Here is a 23,425-nt window from a genome sequence, read left to right as displayed (position 1 = left end):
CCCGAAACATCCCCCAGCCCCAGACAGCGACGTCCTGGGGTTCTCGCCTGCAGCGCTGCGGGCAGGACCCCCGGCCACGCGTCCCCTCGGACCTCCCCCCATGCCCACTGCCGGGCTCTAGCTGCGGACGGGCACGGTGGCCGCAGCCCGGAGCCGCTGCAGGATTGGGCCCCTCAAGCTCTCCTCCTCCACGTGCCACCAGTGGAACTGGGGCCTGCGCGTCTCGGGGGGGCCAGCCGCGGGGCTGCCGGGTGGGATGCTCAGCAGAACGTTGAAGCAGACGCCATCGGCCCCCCCGGGACCCCCAGCCCGGTGCTGCAGCCCCAGCAGCCCCAGGGGTCCCGGGCGGGGGGTCCGGCGGCAGGCAGTCCCGCAGCAGCCGCAGCGCAGCCAGGCGCAGCCCCCCGCGGAGCTCAGCCGGGGACGTGCCGCAGGCCACCACGGGCAGGCGGGGGGTCCCGGGGGTCCCGGCCGTGGCCAGCAGCACCCAAAGGTCCCCGGCGTCGTTGGCGAAGGCCACCAGGAGCCGTAAGCAGAGCTGGGCGCAGGGCAGGTCCTGCGGCAGCGTCGGGGGGGTGCGGGGGGCTGCGGCGGTAGCGGGCGGCGAGGTCCAGCAAGGGCAGGATGTCCAGGGCTCGCAGCGGCAGCGCGCAGGGGTCCCCAGCCCACCACGTCGCTTGCAGGGACTCGGCATCAGCCTCCTCCAGGGTCTTCAGGGTCCCACCTGCGGGCAGGGAGACAGCGATGCCCTGGCACGGGGGTGGCAGGGGACGCGGGACCCTGGTGCTGGGCTAGGGGTGCCAGCAACCGGGCACGGGGCTGGTGGGGGCACCGAGACCCCAGCACGGGGCTGGTGGGGGGACGCCAGTGCTGGTGATGGTGCTGGCAGGGGACAGCGATGCCCTGGCACGGGACTCTGATGCCCATCATGGTAGGGGATGCCAATGGCCTGGCACAGAGGTGGCAGGGGACACCGATGCCTTGGCACAGGGCTGGCTGGGGGATGCCCATCACAGGGCTGGCTGGGGACGCTGATGTCCCATCACAGGGCTGGCTGGGGACACCGATGCCCCATCGAGGGGCTGGCTGGGGACACCCATGCCCATCATGGGGCTGCCTGGGGACGCCCATGCCCATCACGGGGGCTGCCTGGGGACGCCCATGCCCATCTTGGGGCTGGCTGGAGACACTGATGCCCAACACGGGGCTGGCTGAGGACACCCATGTCCATCATGGGGCTGGCTGAGGACACCCATGTCCATCATGGGGCTGGCTGGGGACACCCATGCCCTGTTACAGGGCTGGCTGGGGACACCCATGTCCATCATGGGGCTGGCTGGGGACACCCATGTCCATCATGGGGCTGCCTGGGGACGCTGATGCCCATCTTGGGGCTGCCTGGGGACACCCATGCCCATCACGGGGCTGGCTGGGGACACCCATGCCCATCTTGGGGCTGGCTGGGGACACCCATGCCCATCTTGGGCTGGCTGGGGACACCCATGCCCCATTGCGGGGCTGCCTGGGGACGCCCATGCCCATCTTGGGGCTGGCTGGGGACACCCATGCCCCATTGCGGGGCTGCCTGGGGACGCCCATGCCCATCTTGGGGCTGGCTGGGGACACCCATGCCCATCTTGGGGCTGCCTTGGGGACACCGATGTCCATCACGGGGCTGGCTGGGGATGTGCCAAGCGAGCCCCGTGCCCCCCAACCCCCCCTCCGGAGCACCAGGCAGCCCAGGCACGCACCGGTGGGGCGTGCGAGGAAGGCGAAGCGGATCCACGCCGGCCCCCTCTCCTCCAGCGCCAGCAAGGTGAGGGGTTCGCACTCCAGCCCCGTCTCCTCCTTCACCTCCCTCCTCATGGCGGCCACGATGCCCTCGCCGGGCTCCATCCGCCCCGCCGGCAGGTACCACCTCCCGCGGCACTCGGCCTTGGCCTCCTGCACCAGCAGCACCCGGTCCTGTGGGGACGGAGAAGGGGTCGGGCGGGCAGCGGGCACCGCCGGGGTGGGGGTCTCGGGGCGGGGACGGGGGGGCTGCCTCACCTCCTCGTTGAAGAGCACGGCCAGGACGACGTAGCAGGCGTTCCTCCCCAGGCGGATGGGGTCGGTGGGTCTGGGGGGGCTCTCCAAGCTCCCCCCAACGTCCCAGCCGCCGCCACCCAGCACCGCATCCAGCTCGGCCACCGGAGCCTCCCCCATGGGAGCGGGGGTCCCGCAGGCTGGGCGGGGAGGGGGGAGCAGAGCCCTCAGGCTCAGGGGGTGGCGGGGGTTTTGGGGGGGGGAGGGCACCCCCCAGACGTGCAAGCGGGGGGACAGGGAGCCCCTGCGCTGGCTGGGCTGGGGTGGCGGTGAGGGAGGGGGTCCGGGGGGCACGGGGAGGTGCAGTGCGGGAAGGGGTCTCCCGACGGCTGCGGGGGGCTGGAGGGAAGGGTTTGCTGGACTGGGGGACGTGGAGGGGGGTGTAAGAGGGGAAGGGTCTGCTGGGCGGGGGGGGGACGTAGCAAGGGAAGAGCTCGGTGGCCTTCGCGATGCAGGAAGGGGGGCAGAAGGGAAAGGGTCTGCCGGACTGGGGGACCCCCAGGGGGGCACAGGAGGGGAAGGGCTGGCTGGACTGGAGCGTGTAGGATGGGAAATAATAGGGGAAGGGGTCTCTGGGCTTGGGGAGGCGGGGGGGGCTGCGGTAGTGGAAGGGCTGGCCGGACTGGGGAGGCACGGGGGGGTAGAGGAGGGGAAGGGCTGGCTGGACTGGGGGGCGTCCAGGGGGGCGTAGGGGAAGAGCTGGCTGGATTTGGGGATGCGGGGGGAGCTGCGGTAGGGGAAGGGCTGGCTGGACTGCAGGACGCAGGGGAAGCCGAAGGAGGCGAAGGGTTTGCTGGACTGCAGGAGGGAGGGGGGAAAGGGTTTGCTGGACTGGGGGACGCTGGGGGGAAAGGGGCGGCTGGACTGGGGGATACTGGGGGAGAAGGGGCGGCTAGACTGGGGGATACTGGGGGAGAAGGGGCGGCTAGACTGGGGATACTGGGTGGAAAGGGGCGGCTAGACTGGGGGACGCTGGGGGAGCAGGGGCGGCTGGACTGGGGGATACTGGGGACAAGGGGTGGCTGGACTGGGGGATACTGGGGGAGCAGGGGCGGCTGGACTGGGGGATGCTGGGGGAGAAGGGGTGGCTGGGCTGCGGGGTGCTGGGCGGGCTGGCCCAGGGGTCACCAGTTTGGGGGGGCCAGGGGGTGCTGGACTGCAGGGCGCTGCAGGGGAAGGGCTGCTGCGAGCGTGGGGCGCGCAGGGGGGGAGGCGCGGGGGGCTGCGGGGGCGAGGGGGGCTGCAGGGTGCGGCGGGGCAGGGGAGAGCGGGCTGCGGGGCGCGGGGGCCGAGGAGGGAGGGCGGGCCGCGCTGGGGGGGTGAGCTAGGGAGAGGGGTCCCGGGGAACGGGCTGGGGGGGGGGCTGCAGGGGCAATGGGGAAGGGTTTGGGGTGCAGGGGGCAATGGGGAAGGGTCTGGGGGTCTCTGGGTGCAGCAGGGGAAGGTTGGGGGGGGCTGCAGGGTGCAGGTGGGGGGGTTTGGGGAGCAGGGTGCAGCGGGGAAGGGTTTGGGGGGCTATAGGGTGCAGTGGGGGAGCTGAGGGGCAGGTGGCAATGGGGAAGGGTTTGGGAGGGCTACAGGGTGCAGCGGGGGGTTTGGGGAGCAGGCTGCAGCGGGGAAGGGTTTGGGGGGCTGCAGGGGGCAATAAGGAAGGGTTTGGGGGGCTACAGGGTGCAGCGGGGAAGGGTTTGGGGGGCTGCAGGGGCAATAGGGAAGGGTTTGGGGGGGCTACAGGGTGCAGTGGGGGCGTTGGGGCACAGGGGGCAATGGGGAAGGGTTGGGGGGTCGCTGGGTGCAGCAGGGGAAGGGTTTGGGGGGGGGGCTGCAGGATGCAGCGGGGGGGTTGGGGGGCAGGGGACGATGGCGAGGGGCTCGGGGGGCTGCAGTGGGGAGGGGTTTGGGGGGCTGCAGGGTGCAGCGGGGGGGCTTGGCGCGCAGCGTGCAATAGGAGAAGGGTCGGGGGGCTGCTCGGTGCAGCAAGCGCAGGGCTGGGGGTCGCAGGAGGGGTTCGGGGCTGGGGGGGCAGGAGGGGAGCGCAGGGGCGCAGGGAGGGGGCGCAGAGCCCCCCAGCCCCCCCCGCCTCGCTGCGCGCATGCGCCCGGACTCACCGCGTCCCGGGGCTCCGCGGCACCGCCCCCGCCCGCCGAGCTCGCAGCCCATTGGCCGCGCTGCCAGGGAGGCTCGCTTCCCATTGGTTAGCCCTGCCGCCGCTTCTCCGCGCGGCTGCGGGGCGGGGCTTGGCCTTAAAAGGGGCCGGGAGGGGCGGGGAAAGGCCGGTGGCGCAGAGTGGCGTGGCGCGGTCGGTGGAGGTTAATTGCGTGGTGTTAATTGCGCGGTGCCCGTTGCACGGCGCTGATTGGACGGTGCCGAGTGCCCGTGCCCATTGCATGGTGCCCATTCCACGGCGCCGATTGCACGGTGCTAATTACCATGGTCCTAATTGCACGGCGCTGATTGCAGGATGCCCAGTGCGTGGGTGCCCATTGCAGGGCACTAATTACACGGCACTAATTGCACGGTGTTGAGTGCACAGTGCCCATTGCAGGGTGCCCGTTGCACCGTGCTAATTGCATGGCACTAATTGCATGGCGCTAATTGCATGGTGTTGAGTGCCCAGTGCATGATGCCCATTGCACGGCGCCCATTGCATGGCACTAATTACACGGCACTAATTGCATGGTGTTGAGTGCACAGTGCCCATTGCAGGGTGCCCGTTGCACGGTGCTAATTGCACAGCGCTGATTGCACAGCACTAATTGCACAGCACTAATTGCACGATGCCCAGTGCATGGTGCCCATTGCATGGTGCCCATTGCAGGGCACTAATTACATGGCACTAATTGCACAGTGCTGAGTGCACGGTGCCCATTGCAGGGCACTAATTACACGGCGCTAATTGCACAGTGCCCATTGCACGGGGCTAATTGCCCGGTGCTAATTGCACGATGCCCAGTGCATGATGCCCATTTCACAGTCCCATTGCACGGTGCCCATTGCACAGCGCTAATTGCCCAGCGCTAATTGCACGGTGCCCAGTGCATGGTGCCCATTTCACGGTCCCATTGCACGGTGCCCGTTGCACAGCGCTAATTACACGGCGCTAATTGCACGGTGCCCAGTGCATGGTGCCCATTTCACAGTCCCCGTTGCCCGGCGCTAATTGCCCGGCGCTAATTGCCCCCGGCCCGCTGGACGAGCCGCCATGTCCCGGCCTTTTCCAGCTCCCCGCGGGGCTCCCAGCGCCGAGACCGCGCCGAGCTCATCTCACCGGTGGGCTCGGCCAACGGCCCAGGGCCGGGAGCACCCGGTGCCCCCAGACCCCGTCTCTGCCCCCGCCCCCGTCCCCGTCCCTGATGGCGGATGGGGACACAGGGGCCGACGCCGAGGGCGGGTGCCGGAGCTGCAGACGCTTTATTCCCCGCTCGCCGAGCCCCCCGCGGCGTGGCGGGCCGTGGCCGTGGCCGTGCCCACGCTGGCTCCGTCCCAGCAGCGTCCCGCCGTGCCATGGCCGCCTCACCTGCAGCCCCGCAGCGCGCCCACGGCCTCCCGCACAGCGGAGAAGATCATGGCGTCCAGCTGCACGGGTGCAAAGAGCAGGATGGGGGGGGGGGGGGGTCAGGCCCCTCATTCCGCACCGGGACCCCCTCCGCAGCCCCCCACCACCCACCCACCCACCTGGGCACGGAGCTGCGCGCGCGGCCCCGGGGGGTTGGACGCTGTGGTCCCGGAGACGGGCAGCGTTCTCCGGCGAGAGGAACCGCTGCTCCACGCTGATGGTACCGGTGAGGGTCTGCACCTGCCCCGGGGCGCGGCGGCGTCAGGGGCTCCGCCGTGCCTCAGTTTCCCCATCGGGCTTTGCCCCCCGGGGAGGTGGGGAGGGGTTGCTCACCTGGTGGGGAGCCCCAGCGGGGACCAGCACCGCGTCCCCCGGGAACTGGAGGAGGGTCCAGCCACGCACCCCGTGCTCCTCACGCAGCCGCCTCCGCAGCGAGGGGTCCAGGTAGCGGGCGGGGGGCTCCTCCGCAGCCCCCCATGCCCGCCCTCCGTCCTTGCACACCTGCGGGGAGGTGGGGGTGAGCGGAGCCGGGGGGGACCAGGGACAGCCGGGGGGGCTCCTCCACAGCCCCCCATGCCCACCCTCGGTCCTCGCACGCCTGTGGGGAGGTGGGGGTGAGCGGAGCCGGGGGGACCAGGGACAGCCAGGGGGGCTTCCTCCGCAGCCCCCCATGCCCACCCTCGGTCCTCGCACGCCTGCGGGGAGGTGGGGGTGAGCGGAGCCGGGGGGGACCAGGGACAGCCGGGGGGGGCTCCTCCGCAGCCCCCCATGCCCACCCTTGGTCCTCGCATGCCTGCGGGGAGGTGGGGGTGAGCGGAGCCGGGGGGGACCAGGGACAGCCGGGGGGGCTCCTCCACAGCCCCCCATGCCCACCCTCGGTCCTCGAACGCCTGCAGGGAGGTGGGGGTCAGCGGAGCCAGAGATGGGGGGACCGGGGGGGGGGCCGGGGGGTGATGGCACCCACTTTCTGCAAGAAATCCCGGATGCGTCCGGCATCCTCGGCGCGGAAGATGTGCCACAGGGCTCCGGGCCGGCCGCCGGCGTCCCAGAGCCGCTCCTTCAGCGTCGCGTCCAGACCCTCGGCGTCGGCTTGCAGGAGGAGGTCTGGGGGCAGAGGGGTGCTCAGGGGGTGGGCGGGGGGGGAGCCGGGGCGCGGTGCCCCCCCTCCCTGCTCCCGGCGTACCCCGCCGTGCCGCCGCGGCGTGCACCAGCACGCTGACGGTGTCGGCCGCCTCCGCCGTCAGGTTTTTGGTCCCGAGGGTCCGGTCGCGGGGACGCACTCCTGCGGGCGGGAGCGGTGGGCGAGCGTCGCTGCGGGTCGGGGGGGACCCCGGCTCGCCCCCCCCCCCCCCCCCCAGCCGGGCAGCACTCACCGTACGCCACGCAGAGGCGCGGGCGCAGCCATCGCCGGCCCCGCCGGCCCCGCAGGTAGGAGGCCAGGTTGAGGCGGCCGGTGGTCCGGCAGTACTCCGGCAGCGGCAAGCTGGCGCTCAGGTTGGCATCCCTGCGGCGGGACACCGGGTACCAGCCGCCCCCGCTGCCCCCCAGCCCTGCTCGCTGCGTCCCAACACCGGGATGGGCAGAGGGGGAAGCCCCCCCCACACCCCGGCGAAGCCTCTTGCCGTCACCTACCGGCGCTGATCCGTGTCCCCAAAGCCACTCTCCAGCTTCAGGAGGTCCCCGCCGGGCTGCTCCGGCTCTGGGCATGCTGCGGTGACGGAGCACGGCGGGACGCTGGCGTCGTGCCGCTGACGCTTCGACACCCCACCCCCCCCCCCAAAAACCTTACACTTGAGACCCCACAAACTCATCACACGCTCACCAGCGCTGGCGGCGAAGCCGTCCCAGAACTCCCGGCTGCTCACCCTGACCCGGCTCGCCGGCGCCCGCAGATCCACCGCCTCCAGCGCCCGCTCCCCCCGCACCGGGCGGAAGGACTCGGGCCCCCACAGCCGCCCCTCCAGCCGCTTCTGCAGCCCCGAGACGAGGACGGGCTGTGGGGGCAGCCGGGGCTCAGCGGGAGCTGGGGCGGGGGGGTCCGCGTCCCCGGGGTGGGTGGGGGCTCACCTGGCCCCGCCGCCAGTGCTCCTGGAAGAGCTCGTAGTTGCTGGGGTGGTCGGGGTCCCGCAGCCAGAGCAGCCCGCTGGGTGCCAGGACGCAGTGGGAGGTGGGGGGGCCGGGGGGACCCAGGTGGCTGGGGGGGGTCAGCTCGCCCCCCGCCTGCCTCTCCTGGATCTTCCTCTCCACCACGCGAGCGATGATGCTGTCCAGGATGCTGGTCAAGTGGTTGTCCTTGGGGGGGGGGGGAGTGAAATAGGGGAGCCCCATCAGCCCCATCAGCCCACGCCGGCCCCCCCAGCCATGCCAAAGGTTGGGGGGGGGGGGGGGGCAGCAGGGGCTGGGGGTGCCCTGCCCACCCCGGGACTCACGCTGGGCAAAGCAGGCGAGACGGGGGCGAAGGCCATGCGCACCCCGTCCTGCCCCAGGCACAGCTTGACGGCGGTGGAGGCCAGGAGGTCGCAGAGGCTGGAGGTCTGCGTGGCCCCCCGGGCGGGGGGCTGCCCCGGCGATGGCGGCCCCCCCTCGGGGCTCTCTGCTCGGGGGAGAAAGGGGTCAGGGCTGCCCGAGCCCTCCTCCGCCTCTCGCCCCCCACCCGGCACCGAGTAGGGGATGGGGTGCAGCACCCGACCCCCCCGCAGAGGGGCTCTCCCCGCAGCGGGGGGGCCGCAGCCAGCCCTACCTTCCTTGACGGGCTGGGGGGTGTCGGCGTGGCCGTGGCTGCTGGCCTGGAGGGTGGGCTCCGTGACCCCCAGCATCTCCTGCAACACCCGGGTCCATGGGGGCATCTGTCGGGGAGCCACCCCCCCATCCCCTGCCCGGCATCACGCACAAAAGACCCCCCCGAGCACCCTTTTGCAGAGATTGGGGTGCACCTGCACCCCTTCTCCCACCCCCCCCCCCGTGACCCACTCATACCTGGCTGCTCCCTGGGGGCTCCACAGCCCCCTCCCCACAGGGACAGTGCGACTCGATGCCCACCTTGGCCCGGACCTCGTGGAGAAGCTTCCAGAGCCGGGTCAGGGCTGGGGACGGGGGGGGGGGCGGGGACAGGGTCAGCCTCGGGCAGCGGGTCGGGGGGTCCGGGGGTTTGGGGGGGCAACACTCACTGCGGGTGGGGACGAACTGCGTGGGGACGAGGGACGCGATGTGGTGGTCTCGCCCCGGGGTGCACTCAGGCAGCCGCGCCGGACCCTCTGCGGGGGGAGAGGGTGTGTTCGTCCCCGCCAAGCCCCCCACCGGGCTGACACCCCCTGGTAAGCCCCCTCCCCATCCCCGTACCGTGGCCGTCAGACCCCCGCCTGCTGCGGTGGCCGTCGGGGCTGGGGGGCAGGGGCCAATGGGGAAGGGTTTGGGGGGGCTGCAGGGGGCAATGGGGAAGGGTTTGGGGGGCTGCAGGATGCAGTGGGGGGCTGGGGGGCAAGGGGCAATAGAGGAAGGGTTTGGGGGCTGGAGAGGGCAGTGGGAAAGGGGTTGGGGGGCAGGGGGAAATGGGGAGGGGTTTGGGGGGCTGCAGAGGGCAATGGGGAAGGGTTTGGGGGCTGCAGGGGGCAATGGGGAAGGGCTTGGGGGGCTGCAGGGTGCAGTGGGGTGGCTGGGGGGCAGGGGGCAATGGGGAAGGGTTTGGGGGCTGGAGAGGGCAATGGGAAAGGGGTTGGGGGGCAGGGGGAAATGGGGAGGGGTTTGCGGGGCTGCAGAGGGCAATGGGGAAGGGTTTGGGGGCTGCAGGGGGCAATGGGGAAGGGCTTGGGGGGCTGCAGGGTGCAGTGGGGTGGCTGGGGGGCAGGGGGCAATGGGGAAGGGTTTGGGGGGGCTGCAGGGGGCAATGGGGAAGGGTTTGGGGGGCTGCAGGGTGCAGTGGTGGGACTCGGGGGCAAGGGGCAATAGAGGAAGGGTTTGGGGGCTGGAGAGGGCAATGAGAAAGGGGTTGGGGGGCAGGGGGAAATGGGGAGGGGTTTGCGGGGCTGCAGAGGGCAATGGGGAAGGGTTTGGGGGCTGCAGGGGGCAATGGGGAAGGGCTTGGGGGGCACAGGGGGCAATGGGGAAGGGTTTGGTGGGCACAGGGGGCAATGGGGAAGGGTTTGGGGGGCTTCAGGGGGCAATGGGGAAGGGTTTGGTGGGCACAGGGGGCAATAGGGGAAGGGTTTGGGGTGCAGGGGGAAATGGGGAAGGGTTGGGGGGCTGCAGGGTGGAGTGGGGGGGCTGAGGGGCAAAGGGCAATAGGGGAAGGGTTTGGGGGGCTGCAGGGTGCAGTGGGGCGGCTGGGGGGCAGGTGGCAATGGGGAAGGGTTTGGGGGCTGGAGAGGGCAATGGGAAAGGGGTTGAGGGGCAGGGGGCAATGGGGAGGGGTTTGGGGTGCTGCAGAGGGCAATGGGGAAGGGTTTGGGGGGCTGGGGGCAATGGGGAAGGGTTGGGGGTCGCTGGGTGCAGCAGAGGAGGGGCAGCCCCGTACCGTGGCCGTCAGCCCCCCCCTGCCTGCTGCGGTGGCAGTCGGGGCACAGCTGGAAGCCACATCTGGCGCAGCTCCAGTGGGAGTTGAAGAAGCCGCGCTGGCAGGCGTCGCAGAGCTGGGGGGCTCCTTCCCCCCGCCTCCAGGCCGTCACCCCTGCGGGAAACACAGCCCTCAGCCTCCCCAGCCCCCCGGCGTCACCCCCCCTGCCCCCGTCCCCGCTCACCCTCGGCTCCCGGCCACGCGTCCCTGTCCCTGCGGACGGCCTCGCAGAAGGGGTCCCCCAGGACCCCCAGCAAGTACTTGGCCAGGCAGCGGCTGCCCCCCGCGCCCCCGCTCCCTGGCCCGGGGCCGGCTGCCTGCGGCGTCTCCCCCTCCGCGTCCCCCAGCCTGCAGAAGCCATCGACGCGCAGGTCCCCGCCGTCCCCCACGGCAAACCTGCGGGAGAGAGGGGACGGGGGGGGTGCTCCGAAATGGGGGGACGGGAGGGGATGCTGGGAAATGGGGGGATGGGAGGGGTTCTCCGAAATGGGGGGACGGGAGGGGATGCTCTGAAACGAGGTGATGGGAGAGGATGCGCTAAAATGGGGTGACAGGAGAGGTTGCTCCAAACCAGGGTGACAGGAGGGGATGCTCTAAAATGGGGTGACAGGAGGGGATGCTCCAAACCAGGGTGACAGGAGAGGCTGCTCCGAAGCAGGGTGATGGGAGAGGATGCTCTAAAGTGGGGTGACAGAAGAGGATACTCCAAACCAGGGTGACAGGAGGGGATGCTCTAAAATGTGGTGACAGGAGAGGATGCTCCAAAGCAGGGTGATGGGAGAGGACACTCTAAAATGGGGTGACAGGAGGGGATGTTCCAAGGCAGGGTGGCAGGAGGGGACACTCCAAAGCAGGGTGATGAGAGAGGATGCTCTAAAGTGGGGTGACAGGAGAGGATACTCCAAAGCAGGGTGACAGGAGAGGATGCTCTGTAGTGGGGTGACAGGAGAGGATGCTCTGAAGCAGGGTGATGGGAGAGGGTTCTCTAAAATGGGGTGACAGGAGAGGATGTTCCAAAACAGGGTGATGGGAGGGGATGCTCAATAGTGGGGTGACAGGAGAGGATGCTCCAAAGCAGGGTGACAGGAGAAGATGCTCCCTGCATCCCGACGTGGGCTACCAGGAGCCCCCCGCCCTGGGCAGGGCTCTCAGCTCGCCAGGACCCCCGGGCTCACCTGCGGAAGCGCAGCAGCCTGCAAGTGCTCTCGGGAGGATCTTCCTCCTCCTCCTCCTCGCCTTCGGGGTCCCTCACAGCCCGGGCTGTGCAGGCACAGCACCGTGGGATGCTCTCGGGCAGGGCGGTGCAGGGCAAGCTCTGCAGGCACCACGGCCGCTGCGGTGCCGGGCTGGCACGGCTCGGCGGGTCTGGGGGAGACAGGAGGTGCTTTGGGACACCGCGCGTGGGGACACAGCGGCCGGGAGGGACTGGCACGCCGCGGCGGGGGCTGGAAACTGGGCCAGAAAGTAGGGCTGGAAAGTAGGGCTGGAGATCTACAGAGGTCAGGGCTGAGGGGCCAGTAGCTCCCCAAGGAGGGCTCCAACTGAGGGTCCCCAAAGCAACATTTCAGAATCCCAGAATGGTTGAGGTTGGCAGGGCCTTCTGGGGGTCCCCCAGCCCAACCCCCTGCCCAAGCAGGGTCACCCACAGCAGGCTGCACAGCACCGCGGCCAGGCGGGGCTGGAATATCTCCAGAGAAGGAGACTCCACAGCCTCCCTGGGCAGCCTGGGCCAGGGCTCCGTCACCCTCAGAGGGAAGAAGTTCTTCCTCGGGTTCAGCTGGAGCTTCCTCTGCTCCAGTTTGTGCCCGTTGCCCCTTGTCCTGTTGCTGGGCACCACTGGAAAGAGTCTGGCCCCGTCCTCCTGACCCCCACCCTTCAATATTTAGAAGCATTTCTCAGGTGGCCCCACTGCCTTACCTCCTTCTCCCAGCTCCATCCTCTCCTCTGGGTCCCCTCCGCTCTCCGTGCCATCACCCGGGCACGCCGCAGCCGTGCGCTCGGTGGCCTTCACACCCCTCTTGGCCTCCCCGGCACCCTCGCCGGCAGCGCGGGGTCCGTCGGCGGTGCTGTGCGGGCGCTTGGCCGAGCGCTTGCCGTCGCCGGCTGGCTCAGGACCACCGTCCCGGCGCGGAGCCTTGCAGCGCGGCAGCGACTGCTCCGAGTGCCGCGTCAGCCAGGTCTTCTTCAGCTTGGTGTGGTTGCTGGGTGGGCACGGAAAGCGGACCCCGGGGATGCCGAGGGTGGGCTCGAAGGGGGCGAGCACCTCGTAGCCCACCCCCGGGCACCCATCGCAGCCTGGCGTGGTGCAGAGACAAGCTGGGGGGGGCTCTGGCTTGGCAAGGGCCGGCGGGTAGTGCCCATCCGTGAGCGGAGGCGATGGGTCTGGCTCCCCCAGTCCCGGCGGCGAGCCGGGCTGGAGGCTTTGGTACGGCAAACGCTCATCTTTGGGCTCGGAGGGCCGGCCTGGCCCTGGCTCCAGGGGGAAATCGGCAGCTTGGGGCCGTGTGCCCACCCAGGGGCCCCCGCAGCCCCCCACCACCCCCGGCTGCAGGAGGAAGCGGGAGCGGCTGGCGCTGGGGGGAGGCGTGCGGGCATGGGGAGTGGGCACCGCCGAGCTGCCCCCCGCTCGGCCATCCCTCCACGGGGCTCCCGGCAGCTCCGGCACCGCCGGTTCCCCCTCCCGGTCTCCGTCCTGGCCCTTGCCCAGCAGCTGCGACGGCGCTCGGTCCTTGGCCGGGGGGTGGAAGCCGGGCTCTTTCTTGGGGTACAACTCCTGGAGGGGAGCAGAGGGGCTGTCAGGGCTGGTGTCACCCCCAGACGTGGGTCCCCGTCACCCGCATCGCTGGGAGGTGGTGACCAGGAGCATCCCGTGGCCCCTGCCTCAGTTTCCCCTCACCACCCTCCCAAGCCGGGCAGCTGCCCGGTGCTTTCCAGCCGCAGGCAGCCGAGCCCGTGGGGTGCCCGCGTCACCCCTGCCCGCGTGGGAAAGGAATTCCCAGGGCGCGACGGGCGCACCCACGGGCTGGCAGCTCCGCCACCCCCGTGCCAGGCTCCTGCCCGGGGGCTCGCACCACGCCACGGGGGCTGCCCCGCGGAGGAGAGCATCACCCCCCGGGGCACATCGCCCCATCTCCCGGAGGGGGTGCTGGGACCCCCTGCCACCGCCCTGCCGAGCTGCAGGAGCGAGTCGGGGGGCTGCCGACGCCGGGTGCAGCCCGGCCCTGCCCTGGGCGCGGGTGCCAGCATCGCCTTTCGCAACGGGGTTCAGCGGGGGAGCGGAGCCAGGGAGCCCAGCCCCGAGCATCCCCGCTCCGGAGCCAGAGCCGTGCCACCGAGGGAGCCAGGCTCCGTCGCGCCCGTCCGGGGCTGCCTACCTTGTTCCCCGAGCCGGAGCGGCCATCGAAGGGGTCCGCAGCCGCTTTGCACCTCGATGGCAGCCCCAGGTAGAGGGGCTGTCCCCAAGCAGGCGTGGAGGAGCCCAGGTGCCAGTCCGCACCGGCGAAGCGCCCGTCGCCCATCGCCCCCGGTCCCTCCAGCCCCCCGCCGCCAAACGGGGGGTCAGCCGGGGGTCCGGCGGGCAGCAGCGAGGACAGGAGGAAGGGGCAGTGGCGGAAAGCCGGGGGGTCCCAGTCCCCGTCCCCGGCGCGGGGCTTGCCGGCGGTGCCAGGGCGCTGGCTCTCCATCGCCGGGAAGGGCAGGGGGTAGCGGTGGTACGCGGGGCTGTGGAGGGCCAGGGGGGCCAGCACAGCCCGAGCCCACCGTGGCCCCGGGCGCTCCTTGCAGGGCTCAGCCCAGCCCGCCTTGGGCTGCCCGTTGCGGGGCGGGAGCTGGGCTCCGTCCTTGGGGAGGCACAGGGGGTCCGGTGGGAAGGGGCAGCCCAGCCAGCCGCTGGCGAGCTCCCGGCCCGACCCCGAGCGTCCCTCGGAGCCCCTCCAGGGACACCCCTTCTCCGCTCCAGAGCTCAGCTTGCCGGGCTCCACGTAGCCCGGGAGTCCCAGCTCGGCAGCAGCAGCGCTTCGGGCCAGGACCACCCCGCTGCTCTCCATCCCGCGGGGGTCCCGCGCTCCGTCCTGGGCTCTCGTCCACCGCGGCGGGGGCTCCGCCATCGTCGCGTCGCTGGCCGTGCCGTTCTGCCGCTCATGTGGTGCTCGGCGTCGTCCCGGGCTGGCCGGACCCTGCGGGCGGAGAGCGGGGCATCGGTGGGGCGTGCCAGGCGTGGGTTGCAATGGGGGGGAAACTGAGGCACTGGGATGGTGGGGGTTGGTGCTGGGGGGGCTGCTTTCAACCCCCCCCCAGGTCCATCCTCCGATGCTAAATGGGAGGCTCCCCAGCACGTCGAGGGGACCCCAGGGTCCCTTGCCCCGTAGCATCCATCGGGATGCACGACCCGGGAGGGCACGACGCTGGAGCACGCGTTCCCACCCCGTCCCGTGTCCCCCCCACCCTGCGCCCAGCCCGGCGGAGCTGGCGGCCGGGACGCTCCTCGCGCCCACCCGTCCCTCCGCACCCAGCCTGGCCCCGCGCCCGGCACCCAGCGTGGGGAGGCCTTGCCCCGCGCAGGTATTCGCCTCCGGCCAGGGCTGGGCTGCGCTTCCCAGGAGGGCTTGGAGCCAGAGGGGAGCTCCCGGCTCCCAGAGGCCCCTCCTGGTAGAAACGCCTGGGGGGATTTGCTGGATTAAAGCTGCTCCGGGACCCAGGCCACACGCAGACGCGGGGGTCGGAGCCAGTCCTCGCCGCAGCCCGCGGTCGCATCCCTTCCCGGCGGAGCAAATGCCACCCGCTGCCCTCCTGCCCTCCTGCCCGGCAGCCGGAGGAGCCGAGGGGCACGGGCGAGGGTCCCTGCAAAATCACAGCCCCGCTCTGGGGTGGGACGAAGCCGCCTCGGTGGCCGGGCAGGCAGCCAGGACAGGGACCGGAGCAGCGTGTGTCCCCAGAGCCACCCATCAGGTCCCCTTCCCAGTGCCCCCAACTCCCCCCAGGCGTTGTCCCCTGCCCCTCACCCCACCCAGAGCACACGAAGGCGATCCCACCGCTCGGCGAGCATCCCCGCCGTCCCACAGCGCCGGCAGCTACCTGGAGGGTCCATGGGGGACCCCGCCACCCGGGGTGAACGGGGGGGTCTCCACCGGCAGCACCGGGTCCCGGCGAGGTGAAGCTGGGCGAGCGGGAGCGCCTAGACCCACAGGCTGAAGGGGTCCGGCTCCGGGATCTGGAGGAGGCAGAAAGCCGCCCGGGCGGCCCTGGGGACGTTCTTCTCCGAATTCTGGAGCTGGAGTTTTTGATCCATTGGCCCGGGGGTCTCCGTGCTCCTCCTGCCTATTGTCCTGCGAGCGGGGTGGTCCCGGTGTGCTGGGGGGGGGGTCTCGGGGTGGTGGCAGCGAGCGGGACCTTCCCCCGGCTCTAGGCAGCCTGGAGCATGGCGGGAGGACCGGTTGGCGATGGCTCCGCTCCCGGCGAGCGTGCGGGCTCCGCCGGCTCCGGCAGCGACTGGGCGCTGCTGGGGTGGCTGACGCCCGGGATCCGGCGCGGTGCCGGCGATGCCGCCCAGCCCCGCGGGCACCGGCGCGGGCACCGGCGGCCGTGCCAAGGCGGGCAGGCGTGCTGTGCCACCGCGCGAAGAAAGCGCCCTTTGTTCGGCAACGCGGGGCCCAGCCGCCCCGGTGCCGATGAAAGACGCCGGCCGCCCGCTCCGGGCCAAACTGGAGTGGGAGAAACACCGGGACTGGGCCAAGCGTCCCAGCCCCGGTGCCAGGGAGGGCTGGCAGTGGCATGCCTGGCACGGAGCACGCAGCCACCCCACGGGCTGGGGGTCCCGGGGGGGGGGTCACAACCCCGGCGGTTTTGCCAAAGGGGAAGGGTCTGGCCTCAACCTGGCTGCCTGGGATGAAGGCAGAGCTCCTCTGCCTCCCTCCTGGCTGTGGGTGCGATCGGGGGGGTGACACGGAGCATCCCGACGCTGCCATCCTGCTGAGCCGCTTCAACCGCTGCTCGCAGCCCACCGGGCGAGAGCCGGGACCATCACCCCGCCGGCACTCACACAGCGTCCCCCCACTCACGCCCAACCCCCCAGCACCAAGACACGCCGACCCCAGACCCACCGGCGCCCAGCGCCCGCTCCCGGGCAGGATGCTGGAGCTGGGTACCCTGGGGGGGGGGATGCTGGAGCCGGGTGCTTGGGGGGGGGAGGGGGGGGGGGCGGATGCTGGAGCCGGATGCCTGGGGAGGGTGCTGGAGCTGGGTACCCAGGGGGGGATGCTTGAGCCGGGTGCCAAAGGGGGGAGGGATCCTGGAGCCGGCTGCCCAGGGGGGTGCTGGAACCGGGTGCCCGGGGGGGGGGGGGTGCTGCAGCTGGGTACCCGGGGGGGATGCTGGAGCCGGGTGCCCGGGGGGAATGCTGGAGCCGGGTGCCCGGGGGGGGAATGCTGGAGCCGGGTACCCAGGGGGGATGCTGGAACCGGGTGCCCAGGGGGGTGCTGGAGCCGGGTACCCAGGGGGAATGCTGGAGCCGGGTGCCCGGGGGGGGGGGTGCTGCAGCTGGGTACCCAGGGGGGATGCTGGAGCCAGGTGCCCGGGGGGGGGGATGCTGGAGCCGGGTACCCAGGGGGAATGCTGGAGCCGGGTGCCCGGGGGGGGGATGCTGGAGTGCCCGGGGGGGCCGTGCTCCCAGGGGAGCAGGTCAAGCGGGTGGTGGGTGCCCCATTTCTGGGCTCCCAGTGAGGAACCGGGGGAGGCTGATGCCGGGGGGGTTTATGTAACGTGTGCGTGTCCCAGGGCCACCCCGCACACCGCTCGCACGCCTGACGCAAACCGCAGCCGCCCCGCACAGCCTCCCGCGGCACGGCTCGGTGCGGGGGGCTGGCGGGGCCGGGGGCGACGGGGTGAAGGCAGGGCACAGCCCGCATGAGCCCAGCAGCCTGATTAACGTCCGACCACGGGCTTCGTTACCGCTCAGCAGCTGCCGCGCGGTCTGGCCCCGCTGGGAGCCAGGAGCTGGGCTTAACCCCTCCCGGCCGGGCCACGGCCGTGGTTCGGGGTGCCACCACCCTCCCCTCGCAACGCCAGCGGGCACCCAGCAGCCCCCATCCCACCTCCGGCATGGGTGAACCCATAGCGGGACCCCCTCGATCGCCGCTCGCTGGGGAGGGGGTCGGGGGGCTGCGGTGCCCGGCTGCTGCTCGCTGCACCCAGCGGGTGCCAGGGAACAGGGAGGGGACCCAGACAGGGCTCGGGGCGTGGGTGAGCCCGCGCCTTCCTTCGATGAGAAGGTGCCGAAAGACAAACTCCCTTCCCGATCCCTCCCTCCGCTCCCCGGGGACGACGGCTCCGGCGGGGCTGGGGAGGGTCTGCGGCACCCTGGCACGGCGCGGTGGGTCGGCGGGCGCCCACGGGGACCGGGACCATGGCGGCAGTGCCGAGGAGGGGGTCGGGCGAGGAGGGGGCTGGAGATGCCCCAAGGAGGGGGCCCTGAGCAGCCCTCGCTGGGGCAAAGAGCAGGGAGCGAGGGGATGCTGGAGGGACCGGAGGGAATTTCCCACCCTGCACCGGGGCAGCATCCCCGGGCGCTGCGCCCTCCCCGCGCCCCGCTGTCCCGGCTGCCCTCGGCTCCCAGCCATGGCGGGGGTGCTCCTCCCGTGCCAGGGAGCCCCAGGCCCTCGCCAAGCCCCCCCCGGGGCAGCCACGCTGCCGGCTGCGGCTTGGCCACCGTCCCACCCCAGCCCCAGCAGCCGGGGTCCCTCCGCTCCCTGCCTGCCCTGGCACGACCCGACCCACCGAGGGTCCCCCGGGGGGTCCAGACTGGGCTCCCAGCACAGGATTTGCTGGGAGAGGAACCCCCCCGGGCGGGGTGGGGGGAACCACTCTGCCTCGGTGGCTTGGCACAGCCCCGGAGCTCCAATCTCCCTGTTTTTTCCCTTAAATCGAGGGCGAGCGGAGGGGCCGGCGAACGCCCACGAGCCAAGCCAGAAAGACGCGGTGGGGGGCCGGAAGAGCCCGAATTAGAACCCTTGGCATCCCTGCCCCGCTCGAGGCCCGAGGACGCGGGGCGGGGGGACGCTGTGTCCCCCCCCTGGGACCGTGGGGGCTGCGTGGCTGAGCGGGGCAGGGGGCTCCGGGATGCTCCAGCGCTGGGGAGGGGGTCCCCGTGCAAAAGGCTGGCTGGACCCTCGGCAGCCCCTCTCTGCGCTGATGCTCCGGTGGTGCAGGGAGCTGAGGAGCCTGCCAGCCCTGGCCCAGTGCCCACATCCCCTGTCCCGGTGCCTGTGTCCCCTGTCCCGGTGCCCGTGTCCCCTGCCCTGTCTGAGCCGGCTCCGGGCACCCCATGGGAGGGCTTGGCAGCACCCAGACCCACCACCCACCTGCAGCTGGGAAAGCAGCCTGAAATCCAACCTTCTTCTGCAAAATGGACTCCACGTGCCCCCTCTCCAGCTTACCCAGAGCCCCCGCCAGCATCCTCCGCATCCACGCAGCCCCAGTCCTTCCTCCTCGTCCTCCTCCTCCTCCTCCCAGCCCCGGCACCAAGCGCAGCACGCACCTACCTGCCTTCACCGCGGCGCAGGTGAGGAAGACGAGGGTGCAGGCGGACGAAGGCAGCCTCCCTTGCCCGGCACCGGGCGCGATGGCCGCGAGAGCTTTCGCTGATCTGCGCCCGGTGCTTCAGAAAAAAAAAATAAATAAAGAAAAAAAAACAACCCAAAGCCCACGTCAAACCTTCGGGAGCCTGGAGGCTGCGGCGGAGCGGAGGGCACGGGAGGACACTCACTCCCACACGAGCAGCTTTCTGGGAATTAGGGCCACAGCCCAACTGCTCTGGCAGCCGCGCTCCCCTCCGGCCCCGGCGGCTGCCCCGGGTCCGACCCTGCTCCCGGCACCCAGCACCCACTTTCTCCCCGGGGAGGTGAGTAAGCACCCCTTGATCCTGCTCGCTGCGCTGCTGGGGAGCGACGAGCCGCTTCGCCCAGGCTGGGGGGGGCAGCACCCCGACACCCCCTGCCCCTCCAACCCCCCGGACCCATGGCGGGTGGCACAGCTCGCCCCGTTCCCGGGCAGCTCTCGGGTGCCGCACGCCCTCACGGCCCAGGGCGGGATGGGGCGAGGAGGTGGGGGGCAGCGAGGTAGCTTGTCCCCATCGCGAGGGTCCAGCCGTGGACCGACCCCACCTTGGCCAGCGGTGCCCATGCCCGCGTGTGCCAGCCCCGCGCTGGGCAGGAGGGTGCTCAGGGGGATGCAGGACCTGGCGATGGATGCTGCTGGATGCCCCCTTCCCCGCATCCCTCCCTGCCATCCCAAGGGAGGACAGGCAGGACGAGCTGTCCCAGTGCCCACCCAGTGCCACCCCCTCGGCTCCCCCCCGCCCTACCCACGACTCCCGTTTACCCACACCACCTCCAAGCAGCAGCTTCAAATACCTTGATGCAATTAAAAGCTCACCCCCGGGGGCCGAGGGCTTAGGACGGCAGCCAGGGACACGGGCAGCCCTCTGCCACCCGCGCCGAGAGGCAGGGCACGCTGCCCACCGCACCCACCTGCCAGCAGCCGGGGTCTCCAGCCCTCAGCCCGGACCCCTCTCCCGCGCCCGCCGCGCTCCCGGGGGTCCCCGCTGCCGGCCGGCCATGGCCATGGGGCAGCACGGCTCCTGGCACGGGGAAAAGAGTCACGGACGACGGGCAGCCCCCTGCCCGCTCCTCCTGCCAGTGCCTCAGTTTCCCTTGGCGCCTGGTGATGCCACCTGCTCCCCGGAGCAGGGGTCCCCAGCACCCCCAAAGCACGGTCCCCGGAATGCCCAGGCTCTGGTGTCACGGCGGGGAAGGGGACCCAGCCCCGGGACACGGAGCTGCGTCCCCACGCAGGCAGGGCCAGGCTGTGAGCAGGGCTGGCTGGGGACAGACGGGTCCCCGGGGGGGACAGGCGGCTGCGGGGGGGGGGAGATGCAGCATTCCTTCAGCCGTGTCCTCCCACACCCCCGTCACCTCGAACGCCCCTTCCTCGGCCCCTCCTGCCACCACGCTTCCCACCTGCCATCCTCTTCCTCACCATCCTCTTCCTCGGCCCCTCCTGCCACCACGCTTCCCACCTGCCATCCTCTTCCTCACCATCCTCTTCCTCATCCCCTCCTGCCACCACCCTCTTCCTGGCCACCCTCTTCCTCGCCATCCTCTTCCTTGGCCCCTCCTGCCACCACCCTCTTCCTGGCCACCCTCTTCCTCGGCCCCTCCTGCCACCACGCTTCCCACCCGCCATCCTCTTCCTCACCATCCTCTTCCTCGGCCCCTCCTGCCACCACGCTTCCCACCCGCCATCCTCTTCCTCACCATCCTCTTCCTCAGCCCCTCCTGCCACCACCCTCTTCCTGGCCACCCTCTTCCTCGCCATCCTCTTCCTCGGCCCCTCCTGCCACCACCCTCTTCCTGGCCACCCTCTTCCTCTCCATCCTCTTCCTTGGCCCCTCCTGCCACCACCCTCTTCCTGGCCACCCTCTTCCTTGGCCCCTCCTGCCACCACGCTTCCCACCTGCCATCCTCTTCCTCACCATCCTCTTCCTTGGCCCCTCCTGCCACCACCCTCTTCCTGGCCACCCTCTTCCTTGGCCCCTCCTGCCACCACGCTTCCCACCTGCCACCCTCTTCCTCGCCATCCTCTTCCTTGGCCCCTCCTGCCACCACCCTCTTCCTGGCCACCCTCTTCCTCGGCCCCTCCTGCCACCACGCTTCCCACCTGCCATCCTCTTCCTCACCATCCTCTTCCTTGGCCCCTCCTGCCACCACCCTCTTCCTGGCCACCCTCTTCCTTGGCCCCTCCTGCCACCACGCTTCCCACCTGCCATCCTCTTCCTCACCATCCTCTTCCTCGGCCCCTCCTGCCACCACGCTTCCCACCTGCCATCCTCTTCCTCGCCATCCTCTTCCTTGGCCCCTCCTGCCACCACCCTCTTCCTGGCCACCCTCTTCCTTGGCCCCTCCTGCCACCACGCTTCCCACCCACCATCCTCTTCCTCGCCATCCTCTTCCTCGGCCCCTCCTGCGACCACGCTTCCCACCCGCCATCCTCTTCCTCACCATCCTCTTCCTCGGCCCCTCCTGCCACCACGCTTCCCACCCGCCATCCTCTTCCTCACCATCCTCTTCCTCAGCCCCTCCTGCCACCACCCTCTTCCTGGCCACCCTCTTCCTCGCCATCCTCTTCCTCGGCCCCTCCTGTCACCACCCTCTTCCTGGCCACCCTCTTCCTCTCCATCCTCTTCCTTGGCCCCTCCTGCCACCACGCTTCCCACCCACCATCCTCTTCCTCGCCATCCTCTTCCTCGGCCCCTCCTGCCACCACGCTTCCCACCCGCCATCCTCTTCCTCACCATCCTCTTCCTCGGCCCCTCCTGCCACCACCCTCTTCCTGGCCACCCTCTTCCTCGGCCCCTCCTGCCACCACCCTCTTCCTGGCCACCCTCTTCCTCGGCCCCTCCTGCCACCACGCTTCCCACCTGCCATCCTCTCCCTTGCCATTCTCTTCTTCGGCCCCTCCTGTCACCACCCTCTTCCTCACCATCCTCTTCCTCGAAGTGGGGTGATGGCAGCCCAGGGGCAGGCGTGCGGTTGAGGACATGATGGGGGGGGGGGGGGGGGGGGGGGCTGCAAGAGAGGTGCTGCGTCCCCCTCGCAGCATAGAGGAGGAAGATCTTACCTGCTCAACAGTGATGGGGGAGCCTTCATCCCCTGCCCGGCCGAGCCCCCTGCCCGCAGCTCGGCATCGCTCCCGCTTGCCCTCTGCGGCGGGAGGCAGCTGCGAGCTCCCCCGGGGGCTGCCAGAAACGAGCCTGCCTCGAAACAACCGGCAGCCTTCTGCTCCTGATCCCGCCTGCTAAAAATACAGCGCGGCGCCGAGCGGGGAGCCATGTGTGCGCGGCCTCACATGGCCCCCCCGGGACGGCTGACTCAGCCGGCGGGCACGGTGGGGGACGTGGATGGGGGGCAGGGGACCCCCGGACCCTCGCCGGGGTGGGGCCAGCCTGTGGGAGGGTGCTGCTGTGGCAGGGACCCCCAAACCAGCCAGCTTGGGGGGCAGCCTCAGGGATGGCACCGGCATCACCCCCCCTCCGGAAGGGCAGCAGCCCCCCGGGTGGGCTGCAGTGGGGTAAAACGAGCTGGGAAAGGGGCAGGGAGGAAGGTGGGGGGGGGCTGGGGGAGCGTGGCTGGCCACCGGCGTGGGTTGGGGGGCTCAGCCGGTACCCAGCGGCACGGGGGGCTGCATGAGGGGGCCGAGGGTGGGTGCAGCGGGGTGCTGGGCACCCAAAGCACCCAGCAGCTCCCGGGGGGTCCAGCCACCAGATCCCGTTAATGAGTAACGGCCCCGCTGCCCTGCGTCCCGGTGGTCCCTGGGTGGGGGGAGCAGAGCTGGGGCTGCCACCCCCGTGACACCAGCCCCGGCAGCCCCCGAGCGCTGACCCCAGGCAGTGCCAAGGCACCGGCGGGCTGTGCCCTCCAGGAACGGGCACCAGGGTTTCGTACCCCGCTGCCCCGGAGCATCCAGCGTGTCCCGCCGGGAAAGGGGACACCCCTGCGTCACCCGGTCCCCCTGCCAGCTCCCAGGGACGCGGGCAGGAGAGCGGGGAAGCCCTGGGAGGGGAGCGGGGGGCACAGCGGGGCGGCTGGCAGGACCAGCGACCTGACCCTGGCTCCCATTAATGCCTTCCCAGCGGGGAAGCTGCTTACTGGGACGCCAGCCACCCGGCTTACGTGACCTCCCGCGACCCCCGTGCGTGGCAGGGGTACGCTGCTCCCCGCTCCGCTGGGGACAGACCCCGTCCCGGGGCGAGGGGCAACCGGGGCTCGGACCCCCCGCTGCCCGCGGAGCCTGGCACCCCCTCCCCGGAGGGGACCGCAGCGGGGTGAGCTGGGGTCAGGCGAGCTGCCAGCCGAGGGAGATGACGGCTTTGCTGACTGCAGCCTGGCACAGCCCCGCGAGCTGACGCAGCTGCCATCGGCGCTGGCACCGGGGAGGGGGGGCTGCACCGCCCCGGGCAGCTTTTGTCCCTCGCTTGGGTTTCTCTCCCCGGGGAATACGCAGGACACTTGCCAAAAGAGGGGCCGGGACGCCTGCTTCCCTTCCCACCTCCATTTTCGAAGTCACCAGTGCTCGTGCCTCAGTTTCCCCAAGCTGGGAAAAAGCGGTCCCCCCCCCCCCGACCTCCCATCCTGGGGACAGACGATGCTCAGCACGTCTCGCAGCACGGCCCCATCCTCCCGGCA

The 23,425-nt window shown here is 71.2% G+C and overlaps 2 protein-coding genes across 2 annotated transcripts; both read right to left on the bottom strand.

Annotated features, from left to right (window-relative positions):
• Nucleotides 1-18: 18 nt before the first annotated feature.
• Nucleotides 19-3,036, bottom strand: NUDT18 (nudix hydrolase 18). The gene is given in 5 exon segments (XM_075444839.1): nt 19-351; nt 353-574; nt 576-724; nt 1,752-1,965; nt 2,050-3,036. Coding segments are annotated over 5 exon segments (975 nt in total). The 5' UTR covers nt 2,206-3,036; the 3' UTR covers nt 19-117.
• HR (HR lysine demethylase and nuclear receptor corepressor) lies at nt 2,259-23,157 on the bottom strand. Its single transcript, XM_075444697.1, has 25 exons — nt 22,913-23,157; nt 22,406-22,551; nt 22,089-22,300; nt 21,861-22,037; nt 13,565-14,365; nt 12,108-12,963; nt 11,366-11,555; nt 10,375-10,586; nt 10,152-10,304; nt 8,809-8,895; nt 8,618-8,724; nt 8,382-8,460; nt 8,071-8,234; nt 7,709-7,933; nt 7,464-7,635; nt 7,274-7,349; nt 7,015-7,145; nt 6,825-6,923; nt 6,606-6,745; nt 5,975-6,142; nt 5,753-5,881; nt 5,603-5,661; nt 5,354-5,435; nt 2,709-2,883; nt 2,259-2,446 (listed from the first exon to the last, which is right to left on the bottom strand). Exons 1-25 carry the CDS (start codon nt 23,155-23,157, stop codon nt 2,259-2,261), a joined length of 5,073 nt encoding a protein of 1,690 aa, XP_075300812.1.
• Between the last annotated feature and the right edge of the window lie 268 nt (nt 23,158-23,425).

The sequence above is a fragment of the Opisthocomus hoazin genome, chromosome 28 (assembly GCF_030867145.1).
Source record: "Opisthocomus hoazin isolate bOpiHoa1 chromosome 28, bOpiHoa1.hap1, whole genome shotgun sequence".
Classification (NCBI taxonomy): Eukaryota; Metazoa; Chordata; class Aves; order Opisthocomiformes; family Opisthocomidae; genus Opisthocomus; species Opisthocomus hoazin.
This window is presented reverse-complemented; position numbering and strand designations above follow the sequence as displayed.

Excerpts from the sequence above, each read along its gene's own strand:
- HR (XM_075444697.1), bottom strand. The coding sequence starts at position 23,157 with ATGGCAGCTGCGTCAGCTCGCGGGGCTGTGCCAGGCTGCAGTCAGCAA. Across the intron at positions 14,366-21,860 it reads CCCCCATCACTGTTGAGCAG|GGTCCGGCCAGCCCGGGACG; the intron begins GTAAGATCTTCC and ends CTCCGCCCGCAG. Across the intron at positions 7,934-8,070 it reads TCTCGCCTGCTTTGCCCAGC|GACAACCACTTGACCAGCAT; the intron begins GTGAGTCCCGGG and ends CCCCCCCCCAAG.